General features: G+C 33.7%; 1 protein-coding gene across 3 annotated transcripts in view; it reads right to left on the bottom strand.

Annotated features, from left to right (window-relative positions):
* Positions 1–2,152: 2,152 nt before the first annotated feature.
* Positions 2,153–26,927, bottom strand: part of U2SURP (U2 snRNP associated SURP domain containing) — a 44,903-nt gene continuing 20,128 nt past the window's right edge. For all 3 annotated transcript variants that reach the window (XM_031678685.2, XM_006202776.4, XM_015237949.3), the window contains 15 exons: positions 24,608–24,712; positions 23,473–23,539; positions 23,231–23,394; positions 21,748–21,910; positions 21,266–21,345; positions 20,241–20,328; positions 19,167–19,289; positions 17,225–17,381; positions 16,323–16,418; positions 15,574–15,640; positions 11,296–11,455; positions 8,445–8,555; positions 6,018–6,136; positions 4,642–4,818; positions 2,153–3,518 (listed from right to left, as the gene is read on the bottom strand). In XM_031678685.2, coding sequence (XP_031534545.1) covers positions 3,380–3,518; positions 4,642–4,818; positions 6,018–6,136; positions 8,445–8,555; positions 11,296–11,455; positions 15,574–15,640; positions 16,323–16,418; positions 17,225–17,381; positions 19,167–19,289; positions 20,241–20,328; positions 21,266–21,345; positions 21,748–21,910; positions 23,231–23,394; positions 23,473–23,539; positions 24,608–24,712 — 1,816 coding nt within the window. In that variant the 3' untranslated portion in view covers positions 2,153–3,379. The remainder of the gene's footprint in view (positions 3,519–4,641; positions 4,819–6,017; positions 6,137–8,444; positions 8,556–11,295; positions 11,456–15,573; positions 15,641–16,322; positions 16,419–17,224; positions 17,382–19,166; positions 19,290–20,240; positions 20,329–21,265; positions 21,346–21,747; positions 21,911–23,230; positions 23,395–23,472; positions 23,540–24,607; positions 24,713–26,927) is intronic.

The raw sequence follows: 26,927 nt of genomic DNA, 5'->3' as shown, positions 1-26,927 counted from the left end.
TTCTTTAAACTTACACTCGTGTCTTCATTAGTACCTGCGCTGAATTTTCTATAGCTTTTCCATTAATATATAATAGAGGAAAATGAAGAAAAAAAGCTCTTATTACCTTAGAAAAGTGGTACTATTTATTTTTAAAAACAACTTTCTCTGCTAAAGAGATTACACTGTTGTGGTCATCAGAACAGGTTATGTCACTTTGGCAATAGAGACTTATTCTATCTCATTTTTAATAATCATAATGATAAACTATTTTCATGGCCATATAATTTTTCAAAACTTTTACCACTATGGAAGCAAATATGTACAGGATATTTCTAATAACCTAAATTAAGTCATGATTAGAATCTTTAAAATATCTTCAAGTGCACAAAAATATTAAAGATTGGGGGTAAAAATACAGAAGTCATAAGCAAGCATTTTCTCCTTCTAAGATCCTTTAACTGGGATAAAAGTCTCAGGGTAAGCCCACAGGAATGGTCTGCAATAAAGAAAAGTTAGGTCAGTATGTAGCCATTTCTGCAAACTTTAGCAGAAAAGCCAATGACATTCTACAATGAATAAAAGCATTATTTTGGGTCAGGGCTTTTTGTTGTTTTAGTTCTTTAATCTCTTAACTTCTCAACATGTTACAACTCAGAAGTGCCCGTACTCTTACTAACAGTAATAAGAAAATACAGTCAAAGAAAAGATTCACAAACATGATTCTTTTTAATCATCAGTCTCTCTTTGGTAAGAAATGGACCACCATTTCTTTACTTTCTCTCACCTGTTGAAGACAGGGAGCTTAAATGATACTAACATGATAAGGAATCCCTGTATAAAAATGTTAGAGGGGTAAGAGTTTAAGCCACACCCTTAATAAAAAGAGGAGACAACAGAGAATTTCCTCTTGCATGTAGCTGTGGTGGAAGATAACTGTCTTTTATAAAGCTGAACAAGGTATTTCCTATAACTGGATGGCCATGCCTACGAACATTTTAGTCAAACTGTAGAAATTCTGCTAATTAACTGCTCTTTAGATAGGAAACAGATGAATAATATGCTATTATAAAAATATGGTAGAGTATCTCCCCCTTACAATACACTAATTTCTGACTGTTAAGCTTTCGTAGAATCTATGGAGAATTAAACACGCTTGCTCTAGCTATTTTCTCTTTAAGCAAAGTTGGATATAACCTATCTAACAATACCATTTGCAATTCCAGGGTGAAAAACTCCAATACAATCTAATACGCACATTAACTTCACAGAATACATGTTCTAGCAAGCCTAAATGATACGCACCCATCAACACCCAAAAGGAAGTCAGTCTTACCCCCTCTAAAATAAATGATGTTCGTTATATCTGCATCCAGATTAAAAGAACTGCTAAATTTCACTGCAGCAGAAAACATACTACAAATAAGCACCCAGACTGATCTAACAATTTCTACTCACTCCTGCTTCTCCAGTATATTTTTTTTAAAGACAGAAAAATAAGCACTCTTTGCAGCAACATAACTGGCAAAATCACTACCTGACCAATTATCTCTAAACCTATACTAGACACAAATGAATGATGGAATGCCCAAATCACCAGTAACTCAACATTATTATTTTTGCAAAGAAAAATAATTATATAAAATTCCGTTCTCCCAGGCAATGAACAGGGGAGAAAAAGGTGTCACAAAAATGGCTATATTTGTAGGTTTTTTAAAAAACCAGCACCAAATGTTCATATTTAATTATTCTGAGCAACAATTAGTAATTAACATTTCCTAACAACATGGACAAACAGAAGAGTGAATGATAAGGGAGTAACTTTCAAGCAATATTACATGTTGATAAGAACCACTAAGTAAAATAATCTGACTGGCTCACTTCTACACCTACTGCAGGTTTGCCCGGTTTGGAAATAACATGCCTCACTGGCTCAGCCAATATATCTACTCCTAAAATCACGGGTATAACTTTTTTATTTTACTACTAGGCAAGATTAAGTAAAACAACTTGAAAAGATATTCTTAAAAAACAAGCTAACTCAAAACAATCCATTATTAGAACAGTTTTCTACTCTCTATTAAGGGGAGGAGGGGGAAAAAACATCAAACCACTGTATAAGGTGCCTAAATGAAAACCTGAAAGCAAGATTCACAAATAGCAGTAGTGTCAGTTCAAGTCTACATAACCCTTTATTACATTATAGGAATAGTATGTTTAATGTTATACAAGTTTTCTTATTTCTTCCTCATACTGCAGTTTATTCCCATCGTATAAGATTTCAACTTTGCAAATGGTTTAAATCAACTTTTTGCACCTTGAATTTACAAACCATTGGATTTCAAGTTTCCTGAAAATTTTACTTTTAAATTTTTTTTAAAGCTAAACCTAAAACTAAATTCTATCTTAAAAAAAGAAAAAAGGAAAAAAGGAAACCTAAGGTGCTTTGAACAGAACCTTGTAGAAATATACTGATACCAGTGTTTGAAAGACAGCCTACAGAGGGCTATAAAAGGGCAACTATTATACAAAGAATTCTATGGCCAACTATTGTTAGAAAACTTCTTTTGTAAATAATTTTTTTAACGACAGAAGATGAAATCAAAAGATGAAAATTTATTTTTCCTGAAAATAAATAGTTGCTCAGAACACAAATTAAGTGTATTGAAATCATATTGCTCCTGTGAAAAAAGAAAAATATATTTTAGCCCAGCTTCCATTAACAAAAGACCATGTCACATCCACCTAGTCTTTTGATCTCTGGGTACTAGTATTATCCAAGGGAACCTTATCAAAGAAACTGGCTGGCAAACCTACCAAACAGGAGTAGCTCAGGCCCTTACATTTTGATAGTCATCTTAGTCACTATAAAACTTTAGCTACTTGAACAATGGAGTTTGTAAAGTGCATTACTTATATAAGAAACACAACAGAAGTGCTAAACTTAGTAGGACTTTAAAGGACTTGATGTTATCAATAGGGCAAAAAAACAACATTATAGTTTTCTGTGCAGATTTTATTTGAAATCTAATTCAAATTGTCAAAGCTACAAAAGGGGGGAAGACATCTGTATTATTTTTTGCTAAGTCACAACATCCTAAAACAAAATACTACTACTGCCAGCAGATCCATTATACACATTTCTGATGAAATTCATTAGCACAATAAAAATTTCATCTTGAGAAACAGCCACAACAAAAGTAATTTATACAATATAAAACAACGACAGGTCTACAGATGCAGTTACTTATGAGTTTACACATGCATTCACAAACAAATAAAAACCCCAGGAATGCTCTTTCATTAGATTTTTCGTTTTTTGTTTTTTTTAAAAAACAGACCGTTCAGGCACAAAACAAAATCGCATTTCCAATAAGTGACAGCATCTTAAAAATTTATGTCAGTGTTTGTTTTTCTTTGACTTTTTATGAGACCTGTGTGGAGATCGGGACTGGGATCTGGATTTCTTCCCTGATTTTTTGGGGGATCTAGACCGTGATCGCCTAGACCTTTTAGGTGTCCTTGAACCAGACGGTGACCTGAGGAAACAAACAAAAACAATTTATCAAAGTATTCATGTGATCAAAACTGACTATCCTTAAATTATCTAAAACAATCCCTAACAAAGCACAATGACATTGAAAAAAAAAAGTTGTAAATGTTCCAAATTTATACGTCTGTCTGCTGTACACACACAGATTTTGTACTTCTTATGCATGGTGCATAGGAAACGTGCTTAGAAAGGCAGACTCCTGAGTCTTACCACTGCTCTACTGAATCAAAATCTCGAGAGGCAGGGACTAGGTATTTGCATTTTAACAAGCTGCCCAGATTACATAAGCTTCAAAGTGCAAAATGGCATCTAAGATCAACCACAAAATTTTAGGAACACAGCAGCTCTGCAGCCTATCTCCTTGAGGGAAAAAGCACCCACTACTGCAGTATTGTTCAAGGGAGTCATGACGACAGCATGGCTTTGCAAGTGCTGCTCATGAAAATTAGAACAAATAAATACATTGTGTGTGTGTGTGTGTATAAAACATATATATATATATATGTGCAAGTACCATTTAGAAAGAGAGACTTATCTGTTTTATAGAGAGGTTACTAAAAATGGTTATAATAAAAAAGTTTTAGGATAAAAAGCAGTTTTAGCTCTCAGGAAAATCCCTCTATATAACACCAGATAAATAAAACATTTCTGAACCACCTTTCTGGAACTCGGAGGAGAAAGGTACATGACACACTAAATTATACACTGAAGAAATGGTATGTCTGTCCACAAGTCTCTACCCAAGAACTTTCTACTACTGTTGGGTGGGGAAGGAAGATGCATTTTTCTTTCAGCCTTGACAAAAATCAAAGAATATTCTACAGAAACTAAAGAACAGAAAGAAAAGTAAAGCAGCTATCCCTATTCCACAGGAAACTGGATATGTTCACAATTCTTGGCTCGTCTTTACTTGTTGGAAGCCTTCTTGTGCTTTAGTCATGAGGAGACTAGGGTGAGGAGATGGGAAGGAAGAATCTAAAATGAAAGTATATCTCTTTGGTTTTCTGAAATCTTTTTAAAAATGGCTGCCAACCGAATTATTTTCAAAAGCTGGTGGAATGACAAGGAAACTGGCAACTGAAATATTACAGAAAATGACTTGTGTTTACCTTTTGGCCTTTTTGCTAACATCTCTAGGAGAATCTTTGTGAGATGACCTGGACCGTGAGCTCTCTTTATGAGATCTTTCTGAACGCTCTGATCGCTCCGATTTTGGTGATGGGGATTTCACTCGTCTACCACTGCTACTGCGAGATGGGCTAGGGGATGTACTGTGTCGCCTTTTCCTATGGAACAAAGCCCCCAAAACATTCCATAAGTGAGCAAAGGATCAGGTATTCATTTTCCTTTTACTAAATTAGCTTTTACTTCCTACCAGCTTACACTAACTGTATTTTCACTAACCTTACTAATGTTATTTTCCAACAACATTCAAAGCCCTTTATACCAAGAACAATTGTTAAGTCTTAAAGATAGGCTGATCTAGACAAAAACTGAATTCAACTAAATTGGATTTTCTTCTGCTCTAAGAGAGATTACTGGAACAATGGACAAAATTCCATCAAGGCCTCTGATTAGATAACAGTGTTTTTTAAATGTTAATCTCCTGATCTTGAAACTTTTATTGCAGTTAAGTATGAAAATGGGGCATCATGTTGGCAAGTTACTCTTAAATGGCTGGGGAGGAGAGAGGAAAGAAGGGAAAGAAGAAAATAAAGCAAAAGGAGAAATATTTTAACATTTGGGAGGTGTGAGTGAAGGATATCTGGGAATTCTTTATACTATTCTTGTAACTTTTCTGTAAATCTGAAATTATATCAAAATAATAATAAAAAACAAAAAAGTAATAAATTTATTATTTAACCTATTAGTATAATTATGTTATTTGTAACTATAACGTAAAACGACTATGCCAAAAATTTTTGATTTGCACTTGCTTGGTTTTTATTAGAAAAACCTCACTTCTGTTAACTGAAGTAATTTTCTCTACTAATCAGAGATTCAGGAACTATAAAACTGAGAGAAATAATTTTGATTAGGATAAAGGCAGTGAGGACCAAGTCCCTATGGTTTACGTACACCATCTCCCTTTAAGACAGGACTAGGAGACCGAGTTTACAGGTAGCAGCCTCAGCACAGAAGAAATGCTTGTATTGGAGGCTACAGGTAAGATCTAGCAAGTCGTTCAGTTATTTAAGCCTTAGGTTCGATACCTAATACAGTAACTGAATTCTTGCACTGAACTAAGGCCAAGGTACCATATGAACCATGTAAAGGGATAATGGCCCAGATAACTAAGCCAAGTGCCAACTTACTGCCCCATTTCTCAGCTAATTCTGCCTCCTGCAGGCAGAAGCCAAACATGTTTATCACAAAGAATACTTTTTCCAAATTGTTACCAACAGTGCTGAAAATATTACAGAATGAAACATGATTCCAAATCCTGAAACCAGTCAAAGGCATTAAGTGAGAAATATTATTATACCTCTCTTTCCTTGTTGGAGTGCACTCATCTTTCTCCTTCTTATCTTTGGATCGAGATTCCAATTTTTCTTTATCCTTCTTGTCTCTTTCTCGTTCTCTTTCTAATTCTTTCTCTTTCTCCTGTTTTTTTAAAAGAAAGAATATTTGGTCATTAAAGAATACCAATCTGGTTACTCTCATTTATGTAACAATATTTTGAAGTCACTTTTTTTTTAGCTATTTTTAAATCACTACTAAAGGTTTAATACTATTTTTTTAATACTCACCCTTCCAGAAAACTAATCATTTCTTCTATTTATACTGAGTAAGAGTGATACCAGTGACAGCAGCTACACATTAACTGACTGCCCACCATTACTAGAAGGCCAAGCAATTACTAACAAACTTTCCGTATACCACTTCATGTCATTCTTCAAAACATGCCTAGGAATAGTATCCTCATTCTAGAGATGAAAAAGTATGGCTCAGAAAGGTTAAGTAACATGCCCACGGTCATAAAGGATGGTAAAGTCAGAATCTGAGCCCAGCTCTAAAGTCAGGGCTCTTAACTACCTATAGAATGCAGTTTGGGTTTTTTTTTAAGTGGAAAAAGCTAACAATCCAATGACCTTTCCATCTCAGATTACAATAAAAACTGTCAGTAGCTCTAATTGCACAGCAAGTTGATTTAATCAAAGGAAAGTGTTTATTGGTGTGATATACTGAGAAAAAGAAATAGCTATTCACGATAACTGTCCATCAGAAAATCTTAACCAGTGAGAAACAACTCCCAATCGTATTGGAAATATTAAGTCCTAATTTATAAAAGCATAAACTGACTACAGGACTACATAACTATATAAACCAGAAAAATAACATTTGCTTATTCCCAGCTGCTATAGTTGCCCCTTTTCACTTGAAATTATGACTTCTGTTTATAATATAAAGGAATGGCTACAGACAATGAACCCACAGAGCCAACTTACCCTTCACCAACAGGAAATGAATTTCTCTATGATTTGTATGCATCAAGAAAGCTAACTGACAGCTAATAAAAAGCCTATACTAGATGCTGGCAAACATTTTCTGTCAGGGGCCAGGTAGTAAATATTTTCTGCTTTGTGGGCCACATACAATCTCTCACAAGTATTCAAATTTACACTGTAGTCCAAAAGTGAAGGGGCATGGTTGTGTTCCATTAAGTTTATTCACAAAAATAAGGTGATGGCCAGACTGCTGACCCCTGGTATACACCTTCAAAAACCACTCTTCTCTCCAATTACAACCATGGGATGCAAGGAGACTAAAATGGTAATACATGGATCACGACCATCAGGCCCAGTGGGCATCCTGAGGTATAGTCTTCCACGCTGGTCAAAAATCTGCCACTATCTCCAAAGGAACTCATGGGGTTCAGATATATAACATCTTTTTTTTTTAAATCTCATTAAATTAAATCTCATCTTTTTTCATACATATTGAGTACAAATTTAAAAAGTGAAGCTGAGGAGACTGACCCTCTGGTGATCTGCAGGATGTATTTTCCTGATTGATAATTTTATAGGAACCAGGCTACAGTGAAAATACTTGAAGTATTTTAAACATTTTAATTCAATAATAGAGAGTGATAGTAACAATTATTTAATTCACAATCCTGCAAAAATTGGGACTATAACCCAGTGTCACAGAGAAAAGACAGGTTTCAGGGATGTGCCTGGGTGCACACAGCAGAGTGGCGCCAGACCTGCTTTACCACACGGGTTGGTGCTCCTATCACCATTAACAGCTTCACGTAACTTTAAGTTCCCTTCTAGGTGTTCCTATTTCTCTCTAGTTGTTCTTATAAAATCTTTCTTTGTAATGACAGTCAAGATACAGGTAAAAATTAATAGCAGTCCCAATATAATTCCTGGGTTCTTTCAGCAATTATCATGTGGGCTTCCTTGTTCTAAAATTTTCTGTATATCCCTACATGTTATTTTATGCACAAGACTGTAAGGTCTCTTAAAGTTTAAAATTCACAGATGAGGTATTCTACCACTTGTTACCTGTCCTTGGACACGATGGAAAAGGAGTCCTAAATGAACTTCCCAAACCCTAACTCCACCTCTGTCTCTGTGCCACTTCTCGGGGTTGTTGTGTCTCACTGTCACAAATGTGACTCTTCCTATAGATCTTCCAGTTTTGAAAGCACGCTCTTAGCAGGATTTTCTGCTGCACAGGTAGTATCCACAAAAAAAAAACAGCATGCTGTTGCCCTAAGACTTTTTTCCAAGTTGAAATAATTGTAAAACGTGAAATTTCAAATGTTCCTGTCTACCAGTATTCAGCATTTATACAAAGGATTTAATCTGAAATACATTTTTCCTGAAGTATACCAACATGCCCACGGTGTAGGCAAACAAGTAACTCTGGAAAATGCATGTTAGTGAGTATACTTATTCCTTACTCGTTGGAGAAGTTTATCTCTGTAGTGTTCTACTTGTTCCTGAAAGCTCTGGCCCGGTTTTTTAGGTCTTTTTCCAGATTCCAGTTCATCCTGAAACTTCATAACTTTGAGCTGTGAAATAAGATATTTTTAAAATAAATCTTTTCATCATTATAGCTTCTCAAGCATTACTTTGCTCTGTTTTAAAAAATTCTCTTCTTTGAAACAAGTGTGTAAAAAGGAAAAACATAAATATAGCAACATAAAACATAAGAACAGTAACTGATTAGGACTCAGTCAAAATAGAACATCAACATGTAACTCCCTAATCTGAAGGCCATTTGTCAGATAAGCCTGATGATACAGAATTCAAGTGATCAGGTGTGGGCCCACAGGCTCTCTACACAGCCGCGTGAGATGACCTAGAAACCATGACCTGTGGTATATACCCTTGAGAACCTACTTATTCCTCAACACAGTGAAAATGAATTTGGTATCTGGTTCCCCAAATTAGAAAGGCAATGTTGCTAAAGGCAAGCATACTTTCAGCAAGATATGACAGCCAGCAAAACACAGAAGACAATTATCAAAAAAAAAAAAAAGAGCAGCAGCAGCATTCTGGCCACAGCTCTTCTAAGAATGTTACATTGGTTACTTCCTAGAGCACCTTTTAAAAAATCATTATAAAATCCTTAGTTACAGTTTCTGCTGATGTGGCCTAACTCAGGCACAAGCACAAAAAAATGGGTCACAACTCAGAGCAGCCCATACAACAGCTTGTTAGCCAACCATCCCCTGGTTGCTGCAGGACAGTGCCAAGTATCACTTTCCCACTCAACTATTCACTCTTTCCTCAGGAATCAGAAAAGAGCAGAAAAGGGATCTTCCTCTTTCAACAACAAAAAAGGGTCTTCACCTGGCTCCCTACCTAGTGTTCCACTCCTCCAATCCTTATTGGTAGAAATGGACATAACAGTAGAGTAAGAAAAGACAACGCCAACCTAGGCACTGCTCTAAGCGGTATCTGAAAGAATAAAAACTTGCTTCCAGTAAACACTGTAATACCACATGGCCTCATGTTTTCTATGTGCTTTACTGAGAATGCCAGTATTTTATAACATGAATCCTTTGGTTTTTATTAATCCCATGGTTTAAAAAAAAAAAGGTTAAGCTATTGACATCTTCATTATGACACATTTGGGAAAGAAGAAAAGATACATAGGTGTTTTTAAACAGAAAAATGACATTATATGTACATTATACATACTACATATACTATAGTATACAAAAAAACTAATTAGAACTTTATCTGACAAAGAGAGGCCAGATTATCAAAGAGCATATGAAGCAGGGAAATGCATGTATGTATGTATAAAAGATGTGTTGGTGTGTACATGTATGTGCATGCATGTACAACACATATATACAGATACAGTGTGGAACCATTCAAATTAACAAAAAAAGCTGAATCATGTGTTTTTTGTTTTGTTTTGTTTTTAAGTCAATGAGAAAACAGAACATTTAGGAACCATCAGGCTGTTCTGGCATTTGCAAGAGGGTAATTCAATTATCGAGAAACGATACTTTTTATTGAACTCAGTCTTTGTTTCTACTCCAGTAGTTCCATCAGGTCAGTAAGGCAGAGTTCAGTAAGATTGGGAGGAGTTCTCAGAGTTAAGAAGGAGCATATGCAGCTTAAAAAAAGTCCCCAGGTGAGTGCATTCAGTGATACACATCTTATTCCCCTAAACATTTTATGAAGAATGTATATGTATGTATCTCAGGAAAAATGAATCAACTTATTAACTCTGAAAATCTCTCCTGGTCACTGATAAGTGACACCATACTGATCCTGCATAAGTTTGAAAAAAAGCGTTTTCTCTGTTAACTTTTTGGTTTGGTGGTATCCGAGATAAAGGTGGGCAAGAACTTGTACCAACCCAACAGTGAGAAGCTGGAGTAGTAGTAGTAAAGTAATTAATATGGTAGGTATAGTATCTAAAAGTCAGTAAGAGAAATAGCACTGACACACAGTAGGCATATAAAATACTGTTAAATGAATGGACAGAGTATTAAAATTCCCTCTCTCACACACACTTGAGATTCTGGACTGACTACCACACTATTGCTAACATTCACTGGGAATGTTTCATCACCTGGGGCAAGGAATAAAGTAGGTTTTCATTACAAAACCCTCCTTTCCCTGACATGTCTGAATACTTTTGGTAATTAAAAAAAAGGCATTATAAAAAGGAGAAGGGATGGAGAGAAAAGTCTTGAGAGTTTATACTCTCTGTGAGTTATTCCCCTCCTTGTATTGTTAAGCCTCACTGTCTACTCTCCCCACCACCTGTGCAGACACTTAAAATGAAGTCTACTATAGTACAATGTACACATAACATGAACATGCCAGAAAATATCTCACTTTTCTTTGTTACATACAATGTACACTCAAAATGTGATGGATTTCATAATGCAAGATAAAATCTACTCATCATATCAATTTCTGCAGAGGATCCCCTATGTGCCAGGGACTGGAGATATGATGGACAACAGACATGGAAACCAAAGCCTACTGGGGAATACAGACATTAAACAAGTAAGCAAGAAAAAAAACATAATACACATGCAATACATGTAAAATCACAACACAGATAAACAAGAAGAAAACAAATCCAGAAGGTCAAGAAAAGGGTATGAAGAGAGAAGACACTTGAACTAAGAGGTCTGAAGAAAGGCAGCTGGTACAAAGGTTTCTAGGCAGAGAGGAAAGAGTATGAACGAAGGTATGATGCCACGAGGGAGCACAGTTTGGTGGAAAAAGTAAAAGAAGGCCAGTGTAGTGTAGTTAAAACTTCACTGCAATACTAACCTCAATTTCACGGAGTTTAGCTCGTTTTTCTTCACTCATTTCAGAGTACTTAGAGAATTTGGACTCAGTCATTTCTTCTTTGATTGGATTAGAGTACAAATGATGTTCTTCAGATTTGGAACTTTGAGTGTCTTCTTCATCCTCACTTTCTTCTTCTTGACTTTGGAAATAAACAGAACACATCGTAAGTCAAGGCAGCAAAAAAAAGTTACATTTTACAGTCTGGCTTTTGATTGCCTTACAGCTTAAGTAATGCTAACAAAAACATAAGGACAATTTATCACTAAGATTTTTTACAAAATATTGATCAAATAATATAGACAAATTTATAAACTTATGTTTCCTCCACAGAAAATGTTTGAGCTTCAACATAATCATACTTATCAAAATTCTGCTTATGTTATTTCTGTGCCTTTATTCTGCAACAAACTCTCCTTGCAACAGTTAAATGAAATAAATAATCAGTGATTTCTGCATATTCTGTAGTTACAGCGATTTCATGACAGTTAATGTTTAAAAAGCCAACTGTTTACCCATCCTTTAGCAGAGCCTATTAACTAGAAGATACATGAGTTTAAGTCACACAAGAGTTACTATAAAACAATCAAAGCAGCAGGTAAAGACCTTATCTAATTAACATATAATACCAAAACAATGTATTAATTTTAAATATTAGCACACATTAGTGTTCAAGTCATAGTCGATTACGAAAGCTATACTGGTTCTATGTCAAATGAAAAGAAAATGAAAAACTAAGTGACTACTATAGCTAAGGACACAAAGAAGAAAAATTCTCCTGTCCTCCTAGAAACAATCTAATAGAAAAGACAGGCAAACAGCTCTGTAAAGCTGCTCATCATGGCTAAAATAGGATTAAAATGTTCTTCAAGTAAAAGGAATGAAAGGACCTTTATTTTAAAAAAAGGTTGTATGCTCTGGGACTGGGCTTTGTGTGTGTATATAGTAAATCTAGTCAAGTCTTCCATGTACAAACTAATGTAGAATGTTTATGTATATAAAAACAAAATTCCTTTTAAAATATTGTGGTATGAACACTACTAGCATAGCCTAGAAAATGTGCCATTTTCCCTTTAATATTTGAACCTGATAAGCCCTTACAAGTTGGTATGTGGGTACTAAATACACTCTACCATAAATAGGAGTTCTTTCAGTATATATTTAAAACTATTCGCAATAATATAAAAACAATTACAATCAAATTATTTCCAAATAAAATTTTAATTATTTTAGAGTCTGATAAGAAGATACACACACTGAATGAGAAAACTTTAAGTAAGGTAAACAAAAACAAGGAGAGGATTATGCTACTAGCTTTTTAATTTCCTTTTTGGAATATTAATAAAATACTCCACAAATTTTATACTCTCAGAGCCCCACAGACTAGTAGCATACATTCATACAACTCACTATAATACTTAGGTGAGGGAAAAGAAGAGAAAAAAGTCAAAAACCAATAATTAAAAAATATATATAATATTCTTTTCAGAAATAAACTTTTTACTTATTATTTCTCATTAATTTGTCAGATGCAAATTAATGTAACTCTTAATTTTTTTAAACATAAGAATTTCTTGTTTTATGGCACATAAGTGTTTCAGGTGCTTTTTAAGTGGTTAAAGGGTGTGTGTGTGTGTGTGCTTTTTAAGTGGTTAAGGGGTGTGTGTGTGTGTGTGTGTGTGTGTGTAAATACAGATATTAACTGAAGGATTATTCTGGAGTCAATCAATAAAAATGCAACACAGTTAATTAAACTGTGGTATCTATGTAATGGAAATTATTTAACCAATTCCAGCCTGTTATTTATAATATTTAAAAAAATTTTTTTTGCAATTTGAAACATTCCTTTCTTTTTTTTTTTTTGGTGGGGGGAGGTAATTAGGTTTATTTATTTATTCTTAGAGGCGGTACTAGGGATTGAACCCAGGACCTCATGCATGCTAAGCATGCGCTCTACCACGTGAGCTATACCCCCCCCTGCAATTAGAAATATTCCTTGATAAATTTCCTTGTACACTTATCTGAATGCTTGCTTTTTCAATCACAGATGAATACAGAGCAGAGTAACATATGGATTAACATGGAATAATAACCACCATGATACCTGAGAGAAAAAGGTGGATCACAGAATAGCAAGCAATAATTTGTTTTAAATAGATATGCATTTTTATATATAGAGAAAGGATCTAGGTGGCTTGACGCCGAGCATTAATCATACTAGGACCTTTAAAATGAAACACACTACAATTTGATGGTTTAAAATACATACAAATTTTACAGTTGCAGTTTGATGATTCAAAATATATACAAATTATACAGCTGCTATTTAAATTTTGCAAGACCTGAGCAGTCTGTTTTAATTGGTTTTGATTTTAGCTATTAGTTACTATTTCTAGATTCAGATCTCACCACAGCCTCATCTTGCTCTTCTTTTAAAGAAACAGAAATTCAAGACTCTAAACACATACAGAATTCATTACAAACGAAACTAAATTACTACTTGGAACTTTTCTGCAGGGCATTAGTAGTGCTATATATGTATTTTTTAAATCACCATTTCTGCTACAAATACAATTATTAGTGTCAAAAAGCAGCTCCTTGGTAAAAAAAAAAAAGGCATTTTGGATTCAGCCACTAGAGAGCAGTAGTGAGGCCTAAGAAAATCTCAGGGACCAGAAAGTTGCACGTGAAAAAGTATTTTTTCCCTGCTTCATACTTTCATAAAGTTATTTCAGTGTTATGACTTATTTGGAGCTCCTAGGAAAAATCAAAAATATATTTTCAGTGATCCATGCTTCACTGTATGAATTTATGATTATCATCAACACTAAAAAGCATTCACATTTCAAATATTAACATAAATATCGAATTTATTGCGAAAAAATTAGCACCTTTAGAAACAAAACCACTTAACAATATTTAAGTTCTACAATGGCTTTTCTACCCTTCCTCTTCCTTAAGTAATTATAGGTACACGGAATCATTTTAAAAAGTAGTAATTCTACAATGGTAAAAGATGTTACTAATGATGGGATTGCAGACATAAAAAAGAGAGCAAACTGGACTATTTCCATTTCTTGTATTCCTAAACAGCCTCAGATAGGAATTTCCATCAGTGAACCACATCTGTATTTTGTATATATGGTATCATATTTACAGTATTACAATGTTACACTGTTGACTTGTTCTGATCACACCATTTCCGGACAGACATCACTGTTGCCAAGTTTTCCTCATCATATTAAACTGTTTCCACAAATGTTGATCAGTCATATTTCCTTAAATCTAAATGCTAATACTCATTTACTGAATGCATACAAATGTTGAAACTGTGCTGGGACATAAAGGGACTTTTCCTTCTGTTCACGCTTCCATTTGAAAATGATATAAGAAGAATGATTTTTAAAAAACCAGAAACCTCTGTTTCATGTTCTTGATGCCAACTCTTTAAAAAAAAATTTACTTCCTTTGCAATGATTTAAAAAGGTGTCAAGAGCTACCTAAAAACTACTATCATAAACTTGCAGGAGAATTTGGAAGCAGGAATTCCTATAATCATATTCAGTGTTAAATTCAAAAACAATTGGGGGTAATTACCAAAGAGCAAAATCCAAAGTTATACTTTCTCTATACATTAAAGGAAAGTGTTTTTTTTCTTTTATTTATTCTTAGTTCTTCTAAAGTGTTTACATTTAAATAACGTAACAGAATGGTCATAATGCCTTTGTTTAAGCAATGTACCATCCCCCCCCAAAAGAAGTATAATCTTTCCATTCTTTTTTTTTTTTTTTTTTTTTGCAGGGGGAGGTAATTAGGTTTACTTATTTATTTTTGTGATGGAGGTACTGGGGATTGAACCCAGGACCTTGTTCATGCTAGGCATGCGCTCTACCACTTGAGCCATACCTTCCCCGCCATTCACATTTTTAAAATCACTTTTTATGAAGCCAAAATAATACTTGATGACAAAGATTTGAAATAAATGCAGGTGACCATTTACTAACTACAAAGTGAGAAATGTATAACCGAGCATAGAAAAATAAATCTCAAAAGCAAAGTGAAACCAGATGCATCAAGACTAGAAACCAAAAGTTTTTTATTCACAGGAAAACCAATGAAGAACTAAAAATGATTCTCTTAACAAGTTTTTCTTAAAAGTGAAGTTTTCCTCCTCACTATTATTTCAAGCACACTTCTTAATGAAAAAGGGAGTGTACATGCAATAAGAAAGCTGAGTATATTCGAAACTTAGATTCTTACTTTTGATTTTCTTCTTCTTCTGATTCTTCATGCTGGTCAAATAATTCCCATTTAGAAGTTGTTACAGCTGAATGGAAGGGGAAAAAAGGATGTAATTCCATAAGGTAAATTAGCATTTTTGCAGTGGCATAGTAGAAGCCCAGCTTCAGAACTGAAAGTTTATATTACAGAAGTTCTCTAGGTATACCTTTTCCTTGAATGTGTGCTAAATCTATTTCTTTCCTCACATCTACACTGTAATTTTATTCAAATTCATGAAGTGAATAATGTTGTCATTCTTATTTCTGTGCTAGGTGGTAAGATCTATTTCATGAGTACCTACAAATATTAACAATTACAGGTTATAAGCACTAGGATAGATGTCCAAGCAAGTATGAAAGGCTAAACTGCATCTAATAAGTCAAGCATTACAGGAGGGACAAAGCTTTGGTTTTTCTGAAACTGACCTCTAAGTAAATTCCAAATACATATAGCTTCCCATCTACATTTTCTACTAAAATGTATTAATCTAAAAGGTTTTTACTGATTTCTCTCCCTGATTACTCTCAAAGCATCCAAACTGAAGGGATCTAAGAAAAGTTTAACAGCAACCACAATGAAAACTTAGCCACTAAACGTAAAATATAACACTGGGTCTTAAGGCTGAAACATGTAAAATACAAAAGGAAAGCATACACGTACAAACAAATGACTCAGTAAAGTTGTTAAGTACTCTTTCTCAAAGCTTCACTAGCTGTACTTTTACTTACCCTGTGCTTCCAATTCAGATTCATCTACAGCTTCCCATTTTGATGGAGCAACTTTAAATATAGGTTCATTCTTCTTAGAGTCTTCAGTTGCATCCACTATTGAAGAAACATAAGGCATTAACCTGACTACCAGAAGATGATTTAAAGAGCTCATGAGTACTCACTATGTTATTAAAAAGTAAGATAAGGCCACACATGGACTAATAATGCTAATGTCAAGAACAAGGATTAGGACTAATTCAAGACTAATTCAACTCTCTGCACCTGAGGTCCAACTTTTAAACATAAATATATACATACATATATATGTGTGTTTGTGTGTGTGTATATGATATATGTATGTCTCTCTCAACCAAACCAGAACACATACATGGTTACTTCAAGCAAATGGAGAAGCTGAGGAAGTACCTTTACCCAATTATTGTTTAAACTGTAGAATTCATATATTATTCAATATTTTAACTTATAATCCAAAGGTAATGAAGATTATGTACCCTTCCTATTTCCAAAGATGATTTTAGGCAGCTAGGAAAACTGAACCTGTAAGTCAGGGAAACTAATAATAAAAATAGAAAAATAAAACCAAACACCTGGGATCATGCATACAACTGAACACAGGATTCCACATATAGTTTCCAGACAATTAAGACAAAAGAAATTTGTTTTTATAAAAGGCTGACTGTCCCAACAAAGAAATGTGACCAGAAGGAAAACCTTTTTCTTGGCACAATCAATGTATTACTGAGTATCTGACAACTCAGAAATAAAAGACAGCAAAAAGTTAATGACTGACACCTTACTCAGAAATTATTACCTTTTCCCTTATCAGTGTGTGTGGAAATTAAAGAGTTCTGTGAACAAATTTATTAGCTAGATTTAATGAGTTTAAAATTTCAACTTACAAGGCACTCCATCAAGATCATCATCAAGGTTCTTGATAGGGACTCCATCGAGATCATCAATGGGAGTAGCATCAATAGGAATTCCATCTACATCTTCTAGAGGTGCACCGTCAAGCTCCTCCTCAATGGGGGCACCGTCAAGGTCATCTGGCACATCCTATGAAAACACACGCTACTGTAAATTTTCTTTTGCATGCTAAGGTCATATTGTTAAAAGATTAATTTGCAACACAGTATAAACCAATCAGCTGGATACCCACATTCCCAGGCACAATGTGAGGACACAGTTAAGTATATTTTTCAATGGAATACTACTCAGCCATAAAAAAGAAAATAATGCCATTTGCAGCAACATGGATGGACCTGGAGATCATCATTCTAAGTGAAGTGGGCCAGAGAAAGAAAAATGCCATATGATATCCCTTATATGTGGAATCTTAAAAAAAAAAAAGGACACGAACAAGTCGTAACAAGTCGTGAAGCTTAAAGAAACTTTTCCAAACTGTCAGTAATAAGGAACAATTTCAATCACCCTTGCTAAAGAAAGACTAAGTGATCTTTCCCTCCCACTAAAGGAAGTGCCATTACATTATTTTCACATTACAAATGAAGAGGTAATCAAGAAATATGTATCCAAAAATATCAGAAAATGTATTATAGAGCTGTATTAGGTAGTGAATTAAAATATTATTTTTTTCTGTAAAAAAAACTACTTATTATTTATAACTTAGATGACTGATTTCTTGAATAAGAGTAAGTACATTTGACTGTCCTTTATGATTGGATTACCGCATTCCCTTGATTCTTATTTTGTGGTTGGCTTCACTTCTTTGATAACTACATAAGTTTAAAAAGCTAAAGCTTTAATCTGTACTTAGAAACAGTGATCAACACATATATGTAAACTAAAAAAAAATGTGCAGTATATTGTATATATGCATTTACATGCAATATAATGTATATGTGCAAACTAATAATTCTACCCAATAAAACTGAAAAAGGAAAAAAATAAGAATATATTGTTATCAAAGAGGCAGTCATTTGTGCAATATTTATCAAACAGTTACCAAGTACTTGAAGATGCCAGGTACCATGCAAGGCACTGAGGATATAATGATGAGCAAAAATGAGTTTTGGTCCCTCAGTCCCTCTTGTCACAGAGCTTAGTAGAATTTTAAGGAAGCAGGGATGGGGAGGGAGGGTGGAGAAGGAGCCAGGCAATCAGATAATCACAATACACGATGACAAAGAGGTGTGCCATAGTATTAGAATGTGTAATAAGTAGGTTTCACCTAAGAGGTCTGAGAAGGCTTAGTGAAGTTATGCTCAAACTGACATCTGAGTCTCAGAAAAACAGATGTCCCAGAAAGAGGAAAGAACATGTACAAAGGTCCATGGTAGGAGGAAACATAATTTAAGAAACTGAAACAAGGACCATGTGGTTGGAGCAGGGAGGCTAATTAGGAGTATCTTGTAGAAGTGAAAGTGAAAATATGGTAGCTGGATTAGGATGACAGAAATGAAGATGAAGGATTTAAGAACTACTGAATAGGTAAAAAAAAGAAATCCAACAGAATGGTGATGAACAGAATCTGCCACCACTGTGGTGCATCTTCTCATGTAAATACTGACTTACATATAGCTATTTTTAGTTTAATAAAACGAAATCATGCTGTATATATATTGCTCTACTACTTGCTTTTTTTCTAATATGTTATAATCATTTCATGTAATCAAATAAAAAACCAGTCACCAATCTTCACATAAGGACACAAAACCACGAATTTCTCCTGGGCTCCAGCAACAAAAATCCTGTTCTGTGACAAATAGTACATATTTTTTACAAACAAGTGTTACTCATATATGTAATATTATCACACCTCCAAAGCATCCCCAGAAATAAATTTTAAGATATTAAGGCATGTATATACTGAGAACCTACCTCTGCTTCCTTTTCTTCAATAATATTTACAAGTCCTAAGAAAATATTTTGTAGTTTGATCAAAAATGGTTCTGGATAAATTGCCCAATCTTCCCATGCTCTAAAGCAGGTCATTACCCGTTGCTAATAGGAAAAAGACAACGAATTATTATTTAGGGCAATATGTATCAAACATCATCTCATAATAATGACCATCACAATCTGAATTTTCCTTTAAACCAATATTCTTTTTAAAATTTAAGAAAAATAACTATCATTACAATATTTTTAAAAAAATCAATGTTACCTTCCAAATGAAAGGGGAGAGAAACTAAGAATAAATACAAGATAAAAAGAAACAATAACTGTTTGTTCTTGGTCACCTAAGATATAGGTCCCATAACCTTGATGGTACATGAGGCCACATTCCGCAAAATACTAGCTTAGAAACTTACAGAAAGCTAGATCTCAAGGTAGCCAAGTTTTGATTTGAATTCCTTTATAGTCCAATAAAATACTTCCTGATTCTGGCTAACACTTCTCTCTGTCCCATCCTTAAACTTTCCTATAAGCTCTGTCTTATGGTCAAAATTTAAGGTCAAAAAAATTTTAAATGGAGTTGTTTCAGTCTGCTGAACGGTGGGGTCACTGGACATCTTCCCAGGTTAAAAAAAAAATTTTTAATGAGTCTCTTCCCATGAAAGTATATCTGTTTTTCAACTGTAAGTAAGATACTTTGTTCAGCTTTTTTTAACATTGGTCCACAGCTTAAGAGGTTATAAAAAATTAGTAACTTTATATACTTTCTAAACATAAATAACTAAGATGTATATTCCTAATACCACTACAAAAGAAGTGATCTGAATGTTTTCTGTGTAGAGACTATATGCTTAAAACTAAAACAAGTACCCAGCAAAATAACACTAGGTATGTTTTAAAATTTCAGACTTTTTAGATACTGAAAATAAATGGCAGTCAATTTTAAAACGATTATTTCTGAAACATACAAGTTATGTCTTATACCTGTCTTCCGTAGATGTGCTTCCTAGACCCTAAGACCCATTTAAAACACTAGGGCAAAAATAATACACGTACCTTAAAGTTTTCAGACTGTAAATGGCCTTGAATTGTACGATATGTAGCATTGAGGTCTGAAAATATCTGACATAACTTTGTTTCAAAACTGAAATTCAAATAATATATTTATTACAATAGAATTTGTTTTAAAGTCCCTATCCACTTCAGCATGCTAGCCAATGAAAATCACTCTTGGAGTTCAAAAAAATTTACAAAAAAATTAATCCAGCAATTCTTTAAAAAAATCAAGAACTAGGTATTTAAAACTATAACTTTAACTATTATTCTACATTTTTCTTCTGCAAAAATCCCCAAAAAGAGTATTAATAACTATTTCCTTTGATTAACAAGGAAATTTACATCTAGGATACTTTGAGCCATCTAGCCCAACCTTTTTGTTTTATAAAATAGGAAACAGAGAAGTTAAGTGACCTGTCCAAGGCAAAAAACAAACAAACAGCAGAGCTAAGATTAGGATCCACATCTCCAAATTTCCTTACAGAGTCATTTCCTAAAGAAAAATTTCCCTAATTCATAAAATAAACACCAAAAAGGAACTACGGGCAACTGAAGAAGAGTTATGTATTAATTACAGTTGAGCAACATAATTCCCTATGCCTAGGAAAACAACAAGGAACTACAACCAATACAATGATGATCAGAGAACAATGATTCCATAAATAGCTAATGTTCTGTCTTTGGTTTCTTCCTTTATTTTTGCCATTATTACTATTGTTTCAGCTTATTTATTATACATGTGCCTAAATATGCAATAGAAATAATTATTTTTTAACTCTTCCTATTTGTTCTATCATCAACAGTTAAGAAACTGAGAAGAAAACTTTCAAAAGATTCTGATAATTAGCTTAAACCAGTTTAATTCAATAAATAAATTTCAATTTTTTAGAAAATCCTATAAGGTATGATGAAATTCAAATTATTTATTATTGAGGATATTAACTAATAAAACTATCCTTTTTTTCTGACCTCCTTAGCCTTAAATATTTTATTTCAGGAATATTAGCTTACATCACTATACTTACAATTTTCTGTAATAGGAAGCATTGGCAACTTTGGCTGAAGAGTTGTATAAAACATCAGAAACCAAATATAATCTGGCAATCTAGAATACCAAAAGGTAACATAAAATGGATTAAAAATTAAAACCAACAGCAAATGTTTCTCAAAAAATTCCATACTGAAATTTATTGAATCAATGGCATAAGGCCAATGTCTAGCTATAATTTAATAATCTCAATTAGAAGAGGTATAAGAAATTCAGTATCACCACAACCATGACTTTGGCAGGCATAAAATTTATAATTCATTTACATTTCAATCTGTTGGTAACTTGTGTCAACTGACATAAGTTATCCAGGCAGAAGGAAAATAAAACTTCATAGGAAAGATTTCTTCAGTCAAGTTCTTCATTCAAAGAGGAAACCAATCTTAATCCAAAAAGAAGTCAACTATTCTCTCTCTTTCACTTAATTAAATGTTCCATAAAGAGAAATCATTCCCATACCTTTTTGGGAAGGGGTGTCTTTAAGATGGACAATGACTCAGTGATGCAATCCACTATTTCTTCAGCAGCTTCAGCATTATTAAGACAGAAAACCATTGCATCTCCAATATCATTTTTCCTTGGAGTTAACCCCCGCAGAATTTCTTCTAATTTATCCCTCTGTCTGAATACAAATTTTTTTACTTATAAATATTTACAGATACAAATTTCAAATGCCATTATAGTTTCTGCTCACAAACTAATTTCTTTAAAACCCACTCAAATAAAATTCTGAAGACTAAATTGTGTTAAGTCTAACTGGTGTTACGTACTCCAAATGTAATTTTTTAAAAGAACTGATATGAGAAAGAATATTTTTCCAAGAACTAATAAATTATTTGAGTGAATTTTGCTTTACAAATTAAGTAAATTTAAAATTATAGGCATTTTTCAAGAGTCTCTGAGAGTGTGCCAGTCCTATTATCCTATTACATTGAAAAAGAACCTCCACGTCCTTTACTTTCCTTTGAAGGAAGTCTGTCACTTCAGCACTTCTGCATAGGATTAGGACAGGCTAAAGCAAGGGCTGACAAACTTTTCCTGTAAAGGATCAGATAGTAAATATCTCAGGCTTTACATGCCATACAGTGTGTCAGTTACTCAACTTTGCTATTAACATCAAAGTAACCACAGACTACATATAAAGGAATGGGCATGGCTGTGTTCAAATAAAACTTCATTTACAAAAACAGGAGGCAGCCCGATTTAGCCTATAGGCTAAGGCTGCAGATCCCTGGGCAAAAGTAATGATGAACATACACCTTCAGAAGCAAATACACTCTCAAATACTATAGCTCTCCATTAGCATATGCTCTCACAAACAATGCATCAATGCAACAAGCATTAAGATTTATAGACTATACAGTGAAGTATATAATCCTATATGCTAAAAATTATTTTAGCCTTTTTCTTTCCCATCAAGTATACAGAACTTTCTCCGAATATTTCAATAGTTAAATCTGTTTTTGCCTCTTAAACCAGGCTAACTGCACTGTACCAGTACTAACTAAGCACTAATAACATGCTTCCATGGTGGCCACACATTGCACTCCGTGGAATAGCTTTGCACAGTCACCCATCTGACTTCACTAAGCCATACAATGATTTCTCCTCTTTATGTTGCATTCAGAGAGGCAAGAATCATAAGGGCCCAGAGATAATTTCTGTAAGAATCTGAAGTATTCCACTGCTGGAGTACTGTCACTTAAGGGATCATCATTCATTTTTAATAGTAGGGGAGGTCAAGTTCAGTAGGACACACACTTATACTTGCCAAGACGTTTAAAATTACAACGCATGTGTTAAGAGATGTCACTATTCTAAAAATTCACAAATTTTGAAAATCATTTTATTTTAGGAGTAACACATCTTATAAGTCCATTAAATTAAAGTGATTATTAAAGCAACATTTTTGAATACATAAACAGAAAGGCAAAAATCTTACTCTTCTTTAAGTGCTCCCTTTTTACTAGGCTCTTCTACAAAAGCTTCTGTTTCTTGCTCTTCTGACATCCCATGCAGGTACGGATTTAATGGTGGCGGCCTCCAAAAAGATCCATTTTTGAACATACGAAAATCTTCCGTCCGCCACTTAGTTGGTGAATCTCCCTATTAAGTGTGCAGAGTATTATTAGAAAGGTCTAATACCTCAGAGTCAGAATTAACAAAGTAACTGATCATACTTGCCTGCAGAATGGAATAAAGTTTCCACCTATAGTAAACATGGGCTGGTGTCTGGTTTTCAAATAAGAATCTAAAACAAAACAAAAAATTAATCATATTCTTTAATGGAGAATGGTCTTCAAGTACATATAAACAAATGCAAATATCATTTGCCTTTCTGGCCCTAAATAAAGCCAAAAGCAAAGATCCCTGAAGAGAAATCCTCACCCACTGCCATCTATCCCCTTCCTTACTCCAACCCCAGACTGCCTTTCTGACATTCATACTCAGAAGGTATGTATGCATCTTGCCAAGTCTCATAATCAGTTTTATTGAACACTTATGTGTCAGCTACTGTGTCTGGCAATGGAGAGGTTTTCCTAAAATATAATTTCAAAGCAGTGGTTTTTAAATGACTTAAGTAAAACTGTTAAACGAATGTGTTAGATACCACAGCTATTCAGAAGTTAAGCAGTTTTCTATTAACCTCATTTATTCTACCATACCTTATTTACAAAAGACTCTTTCATTGAAAATGTACTAAAAAGTATTTTCCTCCTAGAGAATGCTAAGAACAATACTATGTAATTAACTAAAATCTTGAAAAATTATTGAAAATTAACTCAAATACATTCGAGTCTAATTACTAAAATTGCCTCCTCACCCCATTACAAAAATAACCTCAGACTTCTAGAACTTTATTCCTGGAATACTTTTAATTCCAAAAAATAAGTTTCAAGCGTTTTTTTAAATGTACACCTGAGGATAAACAAAATGTGGTATATCCATGCAATGGAATACTATTCAGCCTTAAAAGATTAACGAAATTCTGACACATGCTACACCAAGGATGGACCTTGAAGACATTATACTATGTGAAATAAGCCACTCTCAGAAATACAAGTAAGGTAGGATTGCACTTAGATGAGGTAATTAGAGTAATCAAATTCAAAGAGACAGAAAATAGAATGGTGGTTGCCAGAGTCTAAGAAACCAAGGGAATGGGGAGTTACTGTTTACGGGACACAGTTTCCGTTACAGAAGATGAGAAAAGTTGTGGTAATGGTTGCACATGAATGTACTTAATGCCACTAAACTGTACATGTAAAAATTATAACTTTGTTATATATGAATTTTACCGCAATAAAAAAATACACACCTGAACATAGGATTGTTGATCTCTCTGTTCATAATCATAGCTTCAAACATTGGCCCTTCACGTACAACAAACTCTATCATTCGATGTATTAGGGCGAGCAAATTCCTACAACAACAACACAGTTAAAGAAAATGGATTCAGACCTACCACTATATAAAACTACACTTGACCTAAGTTACTATAATTGTGCAGAAAAGATTATTCTGCTGACTAACGCAGAATCTTATACCAAGAAAGTAACCTGGAGCATATTGTTAATACCTTGTGCATTAAGAGGGAGTGGGGCAAGTGGGATAAGGGAGTGGGAGGGGAAGGAAAGATAAGGGAGGGTGGTAAACCACAACACAGCTTCATAGTAATTAAGATTTCAATTTCTAAATGCCACTTAATTTTATTTTCCAAATGTAAAACATTAAATTATGAATCACAACTAATTGGAAAGCTGCAAATACATAAAATCAGTAACTTACAGCTTACACGTTATAGCCATCTAAAAACTTACACACTATCTCAGTTTTAAAAGAAAACATTCCTAAACCAAGCACTTTTGTGGTAATACTGAAATGCTATATACATAACTATAATTTATAAAAACATAAAACTATTTAACAAGTTTAAGGCCTGATTTAATTTTTAAAAAATCCATCCAACTCCTGTGCTTTTCTGGTACACACATAGCAGATGGAGTTTTTATTGAATCTGACCTTTCATGAGGCAACATCCCTTTGGATCACACTTCAAACTAGTTCACACAGTTCATGACGTGTATAATTTCGCCTATGTGTTATGAATCAATAAAGCAATTATATTGCCAAATGAATGGAGTCCTCTTTCCAAAATATTCCAAAATAAGGGACATAGTGATATGCCATTCCAATTTTTCGTAACAATTACTTTCCAATATTTAAGCCAAAAATAAACATGTGAGCAACTTTTTAGTAGTCATTTTATTGGTTGGAGTTATAAAGTTCTTTATTTTTAAAATCTGAAGCTGATACCTTATTAGACTCCAAACACATTTTTATATATTGATTACAGTGTCAGGCAAAACTGACTCAGCTTATCACAGCTACTTGTGATTTCTCATTTCACCAGTCCCCCAGCAAACAGAACTGGCAAATAACAACTGGGGAAAGCAAAAGGATATTGGCTCTTGGTACAAGGCACACACTAAATTACACCTTTAGCATTCCCAGCTCAAATTAAGTTCATATAATTGCTAGAACATAAATAAATATGTAGTTACAGAATAAGACAGATTTTTTTTTGGCTCTATAATGCCCTCCTTCAGAGTACATGAAATAATTTATGTCATGGTAATTATAATTATTTTCTCACAGTTTTCAAACAAACCTACTTAAGTGGACAAAATCTCTACATTGTGAAATAATGAATTTTTTGACCTCCTAAAACAGGTCAAAAAATTATATGAAGGTTTACTAATCTTTAACAAAGGGGAAACTATATATTTAAAACTATTAATTCAACCTCAAATTGTTAAAACAAAAAACCAAAAGCATCACTCAATTTTAAACCTAAAAATCATTTTTCTTTCACAGAAGTATTAATTGCTCTGCAAATGTGCAGTTCTTGATATCCAAATGAGAATGTATTCTCAGCATCCACAGGGTTAATGACATTGTTTTAAAGGAAGGGAGATAATGTGAAGTTATGATTCAGTTCCAAAACTCCCACTGGTATGTGTCAAATTAAAGTGTAGGGAAATTTTATGTGTCATAATATGTAAAATCAATTACTAGCTGGACAAATGTTATATATCCAGAAACTTGTATGAATTAAGTCAAAAGCAACTTGACTTGCATATTATAGATAGATGAAAAATGGTTTAGGAAGTTTAAAACAAATGATTCATTGTAATGGTGAGTCAAGATTTCACAGCAAAATGTATACTCAATATTTTGTATAGCAATAAGCTGAGCCACAAGTAAAGCTAATACTGGATATACGCTTTTTGAGTGCTACAAAAATACTCTCCTGTGAGTGCTTTATCAGTGGAAAAAAAAAAAACCCACTATAGTTTTAAACAGGCTTGTAACTGATAAATCTATTCTTAGAAATTTTGAAGTTTAAAAGTTTTAAATTTTTTCATGATTATTTAAAATCAAAATCTGACAATTAGTTGTTGCTAACTTAAGCTCAAGATTACTAAAGAATTGTAATCACATTTTTTCCTTAAGGATTGTGTTTCTTATTTTTAAAAGGGTGACTTTTCTATCAAAATGAAACAGTGTAGTACAAAAAGATGATATATTTTAAAGTGCATTATTTTATTTTAAAATGGTAATTATCTTATTCTGGG

This window comes from Vicugna pacos, chromosome 1 (assembly GCF_048564905.1).
Source record: "Vicugna pacos chromosome 1, VicPac4, whole genome shotgun sequence".
In the NCBI taxonomy this organism is placed as follows: Eukaryota; Metazoa; Chordata; class Mammalia; order Artiodactyla; family Camelidae; genus Vicugna; species Vicugna pacos.
The sequence above is the reverse complement of the archived record's forward strand: the minus strand, read 5'-3'. Positions and strand labels throughout refer to the sequence as shown.